We start from the raw sequence: 11492 nt of genomic DNA, 5'->3' as shown, positions 1-11492 counted from the left end.
CTGTGGATGTGGCATCTGAAAACTCACCTGCACTGCAGTGTTTGTTGAACCGTCATGGCCGCCTGGCAGGGAAAAGACCCCAGCCTTCATCAGTCAGAGGCAAATATCTGACACAGAAACATCATCAATATTTCAGTGCATGTGATAACAAAGGGAAGCCCAGCGGCTCTGTGCTGACGTTTCCGTCATTATTCTGCTGTTCATTAAAGTTTTGAGGGATTTGCGCAGCAAGGCTGACAGGAAGGAGAAAATCTAGATGCATGAGTCTCTTTAGAAACTATAAAAGACTATCATGAAAAAAATAACTTTAAAGGACATAAAAACCCTTCATGCTTTAGTTACTGGGACAAAGCTATAAGACCAACGATGCCCCGTGTTGCTAAGGCAACAGGATGCAGAATAGGACAAAATAAGGCCTGAAACTCTTCAGTACTTGGCATCCTGGATGTTAGAAGGTCTTTTCAGAGCTGTGAAAGTCTGTCTGTGCTGGATCAGGATGAATAATCTTCTGACTGATTGGTATCTCACCCTGTTTCACTCACTTTTACCAGCTGCCACAGGAACGTGACGTGTGTTTAATTCATGCACTGATTTAGCATTTTTCCACTAGAACAGAGTGAGGACAACAAAGATAAAACCAGAATAAATTGGCAGGTTTACAGCTGGGAGGGCCAGATGGTGTCATCAGCTGAGGGACCACCAGATGTCCTCCTATTCTTTGTGTTTATTTGTAGTTTAAAGAGCGGGACTGCATCGTGTCAGGCATGTTGGAGGCTGGCTGGCAGATGGAGACGGAGCATCCTGTACCTGCATCATCTCTGGTGGGTTTGTAGAACAGAAATGTCTTATCTTATCTTATTTTATCTTATCTTATCTTATTTTATCTTATCTTATCTTATCTTATCTTATTTTATCTTATCTTATCTTATCTTATCTTATCTTATCTTATCTTATCTTATCTTATCTTATTTTATCTTATCTTATCTTATCTTATCTTATCTTATTTTATCTTATCTTATCTTATCTTATCTTATCTTATTTTATCTTATCTTATCTTATCTTATTTTATCTTATCTTATCTTATCTTATCTTTTCTTATCTTATTTTATCTTATTTTATCTTATCTTTTCTTATCTTATTTTATCTTATCTTATCTTATCTTATCTTATTTTATCTTATTTTATCTTATCTTATCTTATCTTATCTTATTTTATCTTATCTTATCTTATCTTATCTTATCTTATCTTATCTCATTTTATCTTATCTTATCTTATCTTATTTAATCTTATCTTATTTTATCTTATTTTATCTTATCTTATCTTATCTTATTTTATCTTATCTTATCTTATCTTATCTTATCTTATCTTGTCTTATCTTATCTTATTTTATCTTATCTTATTTTATCTTATCTTATCTTATCTTATTTTATCTTATCTTATCTTATCTTATCTTATCTTATTTTATCTTATCTTATCTTATTTTATCTTATCTTATTTTATCTTATCTTATCTTATCTTATTTTATCTTATCTTATCTTATCTTATTTTATCTTATCTTATCTTATCTTATCTTATCTTATCTTATCTTATTTTATCTTATCTTATCTTATCTTATTTTATCTTATCTTATCTTATCTTATCTTATCTTATTTTATCTTATCTTATCTTATCTTATCTTATCTTATCTTATTTTATCTTATCTTATCTTATCTTATCTTATCTTATCTTATTTTATCTTATCTTATCTTATCTTATCTTATTTTATCTTATCTTATCTTATCTTATCTTATTTTATCTTATCTTATCTTATCTTATCTTTTCTTATCTTATTTTATCTTATCTTATCTTATCTTATCTTATTTTATCTTATTTTATCTTATCTTATCTTATCTTATCTTATTTTATCTTATCTTATCTTATCTTATCTTATCTTATCTTATCTTATCTTATCTCATTTTATCTTATCTTATCTTATCTTATTTAATCTTATCTTATTTTATCTTATTTTATCTTATCTTATCTTATTTTATCTTATCTTATCTTATCTTATCTTATCTTATCTTATCTTATCTTGTCTTATCTTATCTTATTTAATCTTATCTTATTTTATCTTATTTTATCTTATCTTATCTTATCTTATTTTATCTTATCTTATCTTATCTTATCTTATCTTATCTTATCTTATCTTATCTTGTCTTATCTTATCTTATTTTATCTTATCTTATTTTATCTTATCTTATCTTATCTTATTTTATCTTATCTTATCTTATCTTATCTTATCTTATCTTATCTTATTTTATCTTATCTTATTTTATCTTATCTTTTCTTATCTTATTTTATCTTATCTTATCTTATTTTATCTTATCTTATCTTATCTTATCTTATCTTATCTTATCTTATTTTATCTTATCTTATCTTATCTTATCTTATCTTATCTTATCTTATCTTATCTTATCTTATTTAATCTTATCTTATTTTATCTTATCTTATCTTATCTTATCTTATCTTATCTTATCTTATCTTATTTAATCTTATCTTATTTTATCTTATCTTATCTTATCTTATCTTATCTTATCTTATCTTATCTTATCTTATCTTATTTTATCTTATCTTATCTCTCAGCTCTCGAAAAAGATTTATATTTCATTTTAATTTCACAATTATTTTGCATCAAGTTGTCATCCAAATTTGAAGGTGCCACTTCTAAACTTACCATCGACTTTGTCAGACCCACCACTTGTGCCGGGCTGGACCCTATTCCTTCAGAATAAAACAGAGCTTATGTATAGAGCTCTGAAACTGGATGAAATGAAACCTGGTCTTTAGTGACTGAAGGTCGTCTCTGTCTGCTGTGTGAGGAGTTTTGCTGCAATCTGGTGGTTGAAGGCGGAAATTCAGACCATCAGTCAGGAAAAATACTGAAAGTCTGGACGGGAAGTTAGAAGAAAACAAGAAGCTTATTTTTATAATATATAAATACACACACACACACACACACACACACACACACACACACAAGGATATATATATATATATATATTTCTTTCTTCTGTTTGTTAAATACAGGGAAATACTATGAAGGTTACAGTGTACACGGCAAATTCACGTCTATTGTTACATAACATTAAAAGTTTTTAACTGTAAAAATGCTTTAGATTTCCTTTTTTTTTAAAAATCGGAAATATATTTCTTTTTCCCATAAAATGACTTCATTTTCAAACTTTTCATAATTTCAGCCAAATGTAATTTAAAAGAAAAATAGTTAAACTGCTAAATTTAATTTTGATGCTGTTCATTTATGTCATATTTAATCTGTATATTTCTCCAGATTGCAGTGACAGTGAACCACCGTAGAGCCTTTAATTTCTTATTAAATGTGCCAACGAATTTCAATAAACACTAAAAAGTCAAAGTAAAACAAAGGAGGCCAGTAAAGTTCTACACCCAATTTTTATGGAGTTTTATTGTAATGTTGGTGTTTGCTTTGTTCCCTGTTTTTCTACGTGTATATATATATATATATATATGTGTGTGTGTATATATATATATATATATATATATGTATACATGAATATGTGTGTTCCTGTTTAGTTTTTATTTTATTCTTTTAATTTTTACTGGGTTACTAAATGAGATTACAGTTGCTCCAGCTGACACATCTTCAGAGTAAAGCGAGACCACGTTTTGTCACCTGATTGCAGCAACATCAGATAACGCTGTTTGTACTTCCGCTGCGTTCAGAAGACAGGAAGCAGGCTGGCTGAATAAAGAGCATGCTGCTCGCCGTCACACTGCATGAATAAGATCGATTGCTTCATGTGTGTAAAACTATCAGGCCACCAGCGTTCGCTGCCAGAACCATGAACAAAAAACTCAGTAAGTTCTGCTTCATTTTCTAATTTAAGATATTTTTAAACAAAAATGAGAAGATTTTAATGTCTTCACCATTTAAGGTCTGACCCATGAAAAAATGGTAAGAAAAGTCCATTTTTTAATATGAGGTCTTTATTTGGCCCTTTAATAGAATATAAAACAATGACTATTTATTTTAGATATACATTTACTACCATGAAACATGTCAACATTATTTTAGTGTAGTTTTTCTGCTTCCTGGTTTCTATTAGGGGGCAGAAGGCAAAGATCAGATTCTGTTCAACAGGATTTTAAACAAAGTTTTTATCTTAACAAGATGCAAAATGTCTCAGAAACTGTATGTTGAAACTTCCGGACCAAGTCATGGTATTACAACCAATAAAAAGCAACTGGATTAAAAAAAACTGAACAAAACCTCATTTCTGAGTAAGCTGACATTTAAAAAGGTTTCCAGGTTGAACTAAACCTGGCGGTTAGCCGGGTCTGAAGGCTGGCAGCACAGAATTAATCTTAACTGTAACTGGTTGGATTGATAAGTTTAGTAAGACTCTCCCCGTCACTGGTTCTTGTCATTTGAAGTTAAAACATGTAGGAAATGGAAGACACTGGGATCTCTGATGGGTAGAAAACAAGAAGACGAAACAGGAAAGTCACATCCAAAAATAAACCACCAAAGCTCCAACCCAGAACAAAGATCATGACAGTAAACTTGTTGTATAATTTTAGCTTTTAGCTGAAAAATGTCAGTGTTGTTAATATAAAAAATAAAGAAATGTCTGAGGTGAAACTCACAAACAGGCTAAAGCGACTTAATTCCAGTTTTTTCCCCTAATAGACTTTTTTTTTAGAGCCGTGTGGAAACATTTCTGTCAGTTTTGATTTTCAAATAGAACTTGTGTTACTTTACTGCATTGGCTGTGAAACTCACACATTTCAGTGACTTCTCAAGCTGAAATCTTCATTAAGAGCATTACGTTAATGAGCATGCGGGCTAGGGTTAGGGGTTAGGGGGTTAGGGGGTTAGGGGCAGTTGTCAGTTTGCACAATGCGTATGCTGATCTGATGATGTATGCCAAACTGACAGAACACCGGCTAATCGGGAGGTTCAGGAAGATTCCAGGTGGGCCGCGTTACTCTTGGGTCGATGTCCTGGTGAAACAAATAAATAAGTGGGAACGGGTCTACGATATCATCTATCTAAAAACAATAAATAGTAGTGATGTGCGGATCAATAGTGAAATATCTTCTCATCCTTTACCAGCATTTATAGAACTAAACTTTGAGGAAAGGTAGGAACTACGTCTTTTCTGCCTGTTGGCAAATGTGGGAAAAACGCAGCGTCGCGTCAGTTCATCCACAGTCAGTCCTACACGCAGCGATGAGTGGAGGTATTTTAAAGGTGTCATCACCTGGTCTTTTCATGCATCCTTGAAGTGTCTTTACATATTTTTTTTAAACTTATTTAAACAAAAACATCAAACAGAGCTTGTTCTGATACTTTGTCTCGTGAGAGTTCATGCAAGCTTTAATGGTAATGAGGTGCATGCTGATTGGCTGCAGGGAACCAGAGTTGGAAGGGGGGCGGGCCCTGTGCACGTACAGTATGTCCGACTCCAAAACATCAACAGCTTAGTGATGGCGAGCGAACCTGACCGAGCAGCAGCTTACGAAATTCAGCCATTTATGTTTGAACCAGACTCCGAGCCTGAGAGTGAAGATACCGAGATGATGGAAGAAGCACGTTTACAACAAAATGTTTACAAAGGTTTACGTGGCAGAGCACTTCACCCACTTATAAAAAAGAAAACACGGGGCTCATTTGTACACTGCAGGGGGTTAAACTTTTAGGCTCGTCCCTTAGGATTAGCATTAGTGTTAGCATTAGGATTAGCATTAGTGTTAGCATTAGTGTTAACATTAGGATTAGCATTAGTGTTAGCATTAGTGTTAGCATTAGGATTAGCATTAGTGTTAGCATTAGGATTAGCATTAGTGTTAGCATTAGTGTTAGCATTAGGATTAGCATTAGTGTTAGCATTAGTATTAACATTAGCTGCGTCTATGGAAGGACCATGGACCAAAATGTCTATTTTGACGCTCGTGTTAAGATGTACATTTTTTACGTGTTAAGACGAACAAAGTTAACGTCTTAAGACGTTTGGACCTTAAGGCTTCCATCCGATTGGTTGGCATCAACATACCCTCTTTGTACGTCGGTGCTACGTTGGGCTGTACTTTACCTACGCTGTGGTCATGTGGGCTCTTACTAGTGAATACGTTTGGGCTACGTACCTGTCACCTGTATACACAACTGTGATTCGCTGTTTGGGACAGTCTATTAAAGTGGGGGGAAGTCTATTGTGTATTATTGGGAGCAGAAGGTGGCGAGTCAGTCGCCATGTTGGTTGCATCGTTGTAAACTGCTGTTCATCGTGTTTGCTGCGTTATAATCTTTGATAAAATGAGAGTCTTGTGTTGTGTGAAAGACTGCCATACGAAGGCACATGACAAAAATGTAGGAAAGTAGCCACAACGCAAGATTTTTTCGGCTTCCCACTTGTAAACAAGGCTTTGGACAGCAGGTTGAGGATGTCACTGAGGCGTCGGATGACCTGGTCGCAGCGGTGAGGGAAGGACATCACGTTCACCACCATCTCCCTTCATGCTGTTTGCTCTCTGCATTTTCATAAAGGCAAGTAAGAGAGTTTTTTGTTGTTGTTGTTTTTATTGTGTAAGTAATGTTAATGAATATACTTTATTTGGCTTTCTAAAGTCGCTGTATTCACATTGGCTAACTTCACTTGTAAACTAGAGGCAAAGACGGAGGCAAATAGAAATGTTTGTGTTTGATCAGTGTTTATTTTATTTATTCATCTTATATCAAAACGTCACAGAGTGAAGAATTTTAGAGATGCAGGTAAATACCAAGAGTGCTCTGTGAGACCTGATGGGATGTTAACTGGTTGGATTAACTGGTTAAGATTGTGAAATATAATGGAAGCAGCCAATGTTAACTAGTTTTTAATAACACCAAACATGTGATTGCAGGTCAACCAGCTTAAGATTGTTCACCATTCCTGCTTCTAGGACAGACATCAGTTACACCCACCTGGAGAGCTACAGACCATGAAGAGGACACCTGATGCTGGAGAGGAAAGCTTCAGCTACAGACCAGAGAGGAGACACATAAGGCTGGAGAAGATGGTGATCAGCTGATCAGAGGATGAGACACATGATGAAGATGATGTGTGTGTACAGTCAGACAGTTGGAAGTTTTTTTTATATTATTTGTGCAGCAAAAATGTGCAGTTTTTTTGTTTTTGTACATGATTTAAACATGAATAATAAAGTGTGTTAAAGGCAAATGGCAAGTATTTTGACTTTTCGTTGCCTCTTTAACACATAAATAACTAGTGTCAGTTTTGATAATGAAAATTACATTAAATTTTAATTACATTAAAAATCTTGTGGAGATAAACACTGGATAGAAACATGATTGTTAACCAGACGAGAAGCTTGACAGTTTTATTTTTTCTCAGTCAGACTGAACAATAGCAACATGACGGTAAACAGATAAAATTTCAATAAAAGAAAATACAGAATATGAACACGTGATATAATAAAACACTGAAGTTGTGGCAAAATATCTTGAAGTCATGTAGAGAGAGAATTTCACGTCTCTGCGTGGCAATGTCAACACTGAATAAATAGAACGTGCAACTGTGCTAAAAACTGCAAACTATGTGCAAATTAGTCACCAAGAGGACCAATGAGAGCAGATCCAGAAGTCTTCTTTATCTGCTGCAGGCTGTAGACCTCCATGATGACCAGAGCTTCAGTGGAGAGTCGGTCAGGTGCTGGGAGTGCAGGACCTGTAGACACACACTGACAAACAAGCGTTTACACCAGTGTTCAACCGTTTGCTTTATTTAGCTTCATTTATAAGGACGTTTATATTATTACAGTTTCCGTTTACAGGCTGATGCCAGACTGACGTGTTAGCTGAGTAATTATGTTGTATGAACATGTGGTAGGATTATTACATCATTTATGTAATAGAGTTATGTAATATAAATATGAAGTTGTTTCTTTTACAACATTGTAATGTACATGAATCATTTATGCTCAGAGTTTAAAGAAGTAAAGAAAATCAGACAAAACAAGTAAAGTAACCCTAACCAGCATCATAACTTCAGGAACAGCAGGTGAGCTTACCTTTGCAGTGAGACGCTGTTTGCAGTCCTGCGGTGGAAACAGATCCTAGCTTGTTATGTCCAGCGATGAGGTTGGAGAGAGTAATGTAGCATCGTAGCTCCATTCCTTAGCTGTGGGCTCGTAAGGATTTATGTTATTGATTGTTGACAATTTGGCCAAATACCGATCCCGGACCTCCTTGATAAGTTTGTCTCTGTACGGTGTCCTCTCATCATTCTTCTTTTTATCCATACTGACGACTGTATAAACGGTTTTAAAGCGTATTAGTAATTAAAGTACTGCTCCTGGTGTTGCTTGTTCATATCTGAGATGCAACTGATACGGCGCTGGGGGGGGGGGGGGGGACTAGTTAGGTCATGTGTCTGACAAAGACCGATAAGCTGGATGCCAAACGCTATCAAACAAAATGAGAGCATGTGTTTGTGTTTTTGTTTGTGTTTTTGCAGTGGTTTACTGAAGATTGATTTGTTATTCAACTTTTCTTTTTGGCTCAGGTTGTCTCTGTCTGTAGGTCCTGGGTTGTGTCATTGGGTTCCATTGGTGTCTTTAGCCCAAAATGCTAACTGCAGAGTCGCAGCGCCATCTAGTGGTGATTGTAAAACAAACAAACAAACAAAAAAATCTAATCTAATCTAATCTAATCTAATCTAATTTTTAACGTCCTAAGACGTTAACTTTGTTTGTCTTAACACATAAAAAATCTACGTCTTAACACGAACGTCAAAATAGACGTTTTGGTCCATTCGGCCTTCCAAACGCGGTAAAGCGTGACTTTGTATCATTACATCATTCCAGGCCTACAACGTGAGGTTAGGCGTGGAAGAGGGGCCGGCTCGTTCGAATGGCCTCCTGTGATGACGAAATCCCAGGAACAAATTAAAATCACATGTTTGCGAGTCTTTACTCTTGTTGGCGGTTCTGCTCTGAACAAAGGGCCCAGAAGGAAAAACTCTTTAAAAGAAAGGCTTTTAGGAAAGTTAACACTTCTGTTTTTAAGTTTATTTACTACATTTGTAACTTCTGCTCATCAACAGTAAAATAAATTAAGAATGTGAGGCGCTAAAAAACATAGCTGTGTATGGAGCGCAAAGGGAGTATGAGGCAATTAAGAATAAAGTCAATTTAAACTGCACTTGAGCAACATCCTCGTACAAACAGAGATGTGGTTTCTGACAAGTCAGAGAAGAAGTGGGTTTAAGTGTATTTGTGTCATCCTGTAAACTACAGTGATGCATGCATCGACCCTTGTCTAACTGCGTCTGCAGCTTCTTTGTCCTCTGTTCTATTTACAAACATCTTTTTGCTCAGTTGTAAATGAAGCATAGATGTGTCTTTGTGCAGCCTGAAGGGACAGAGGCTCGGCCGAGGACAGAGTCCACCACAGAGCTGAACTAAGATTCAGTGAGTCTGTGCTGAGAGGACAACAGCTCACTGTGCAGCTCTTCTGCTGACGGACCTGGAAGCTTTTCCACATGTCAAGCTAAGATGCAGCTGAAGGCAGCTTATAAACTAAATCACTGTGATGGGTAATTCTACAGCTTTAGGCCACCAAAAAAAAAAAATAAATCAGCTAATTTCTAGAGCCACATTTTAATGTCCAGCATTTCACGTTCAGATTCAAACAACTAGATTTTAGCCCCAGTTTTTATCGCCAAGATTTAAGCGCCAAGTTTTTAATGTTCAGATTTTAACATCCGGATTTTATCCGGGCTTCAAGATGTAAAAGGAAGGTGCAGTGGTGCCTGAAGAAAAGAAGGTAAGAAGAAATAAGCGGGAGAGTCTGACAGAGGGGAACTGTAATGAAGTGTTGAAGTAATGAAGATCTCAGGTTCGATCAAACTCTGAAAACTTTTCAGCCAATAAAAATAAATTTTCAGAAGAAGTCTTTCCGATAATCCGGCTGTGATGCTTGAGCGTGCGGCACCATTCGTGTAGCTTACATTACAACAATCACATTAGCCCTTTAGCATTCCAGCAGGTGGGCTGTTCGCTCCTCTGTTTCCATGGTTACAGCAAACTTACTCAAGACTGTGCTGGTGCTAACTTTGTTAAGAAGATTTACTGGAACTGGAACAATACTAAAACGCGGTTGATGCACGAGGGGACAGACAAGTCATCGAGTTAATCAGGCAACAAATCAAAGAGCAACACGAGGGAAATGTGTCGACGTGTCGGTAAAACACTCTTGTACAAATAAACATTCATTAAAACAATAAAGTCATTAACCTCATAATTAGGTCAAAGTGATAAAGTCATTCTAATAGTAACCTTCATCTCTATGAAGGACAATAAATGAAATCGTTTATTCCTCCCACCATCAGCAGAGCTGAGACCTTGAAAACAAAGCCAGAGGTTCCCACAGCAGGTCACCAGAGTGGGCTCGACCAGGCCGAGATGTTGCTTCACTTCCTGACTGTTAGATTTATTTATTGTTCCCTGTATTTGTTTAGTTATTCGGACAGACGCCAACAGCCATGAGTGGCTGTCTGTCTATCTGTCTACAAATATATATATATATATATATATATGTGTGTATATATATATATATATATATATATACAGTATATATATATATATATATATATATATATATATATATATATTTGTAGACAGATAGACAGACAGACAGACAGACAGATAGATAGATAGATAGATAGATAGATAGATAGATAGATAGGTAGATAGATAGATAGATAGATAGATAGAAAATTTACGTTCATTTCACAACATGAAAGTCACACAACGTGGTGGAACAGCTGTGATGCCTCGACTGTTTAAATTAACCCAAAGTGTGCTACCAGTATATTTATGAAGGTCGGATAATCTGACTGTTTTGTGCAGGTAGGTGCCTCGCTGGTGTAAACCTAAGTATGAAGGTAGGATGCCTCAGCAGTACAAATGAAGGAATGTTTCTATTTTCAGGCGTTTTTAATAACACAAAACTCTAAATAGTTTAAATATAGGCCTACAATTACAATAAAAAATATAAAATGGGAAATGTGGAAGTTATTAGTTTATTTCACAAGGTACAGCTGAGAAAAGCCTCACATCACAACGCAGCTGTTTGACCTGGACTTTGCAGGTAGCACGGATTTATGGCACTTTGAAATGATGTTTTTGTGATGTGCGCATGCGTACAAGGCATAGGTAGGATGGCACATTTTTTTCAGCCTTCTGATTGGCCAACGTGGGTTCAGTGGCTCCATCACCATCTTTTATTTCGACTCCGGACAGGATTTCAATCAAGTTCGTGTCGTCTGGGTTGTACTTTGATGTCTTTTAGCTGAATAAGAATGAACTTTTAGTGCTTTTTAATCTTTCCTTAAGATTCTGATCGCTATTTGGGATAAATAAAGTAATTAATGGTAATGAAATATAATCTCTAGAATATCCTGCATGTTTAAT

The 11492-nt window shown here is 35.5% G+C and overlaps 1 protein-coding gene across 2 annotated transcripts in view; it reads left to right on the top strand.

Moving 5' to 3' along the window:
- Window positions 1–3643: 3643 nt before the first annotated feature.
- LOC121648646 (SH2 domain-containing protein 3C-like) overlaps window positions 3644–11492 on the top strand; it is a 45927-nt gene continuing 38078 nt past the window's right edge. The window contains exon 1 of one of the 2 annotated variants that reach the window (XM_041998887.1): window positions 3644–3875. In XM_041998887.1, the coding sequence (XP_041854821.1) occupies window positions 3860–3875 (16 nt within the window). In that variant the 5' untranslated portion in view covers window positions 3644–3859. The remainder of the gene's footprint in view (window positions 3876–11492) is intronic. The other variant, XM_041998888.1, reaches the window with a different exon arrangement.

The sequence above is a fragment of the Melanotaenia boesemani genome, chromosome 11 (assembly GCF_017639745.1).
Source record: "Melanotaenia boesemani isolate fMelBoe1 chromosome 11, fMelBoe1.pri, whole genome shotgun sequence".
NCBI classification, from domain to species: Eukaryota; Metazoa; Chordata; class Actinopteri; order Atheriniformes; family Melanotaeniidae; genus Melanotaenia; species Melanotaenia boesemani.
The sequence above is the reverse complement of the archived record's forward strand: the minus strand, read 5'-3'. Positions and strand labels throughout refer to the sequence as shown.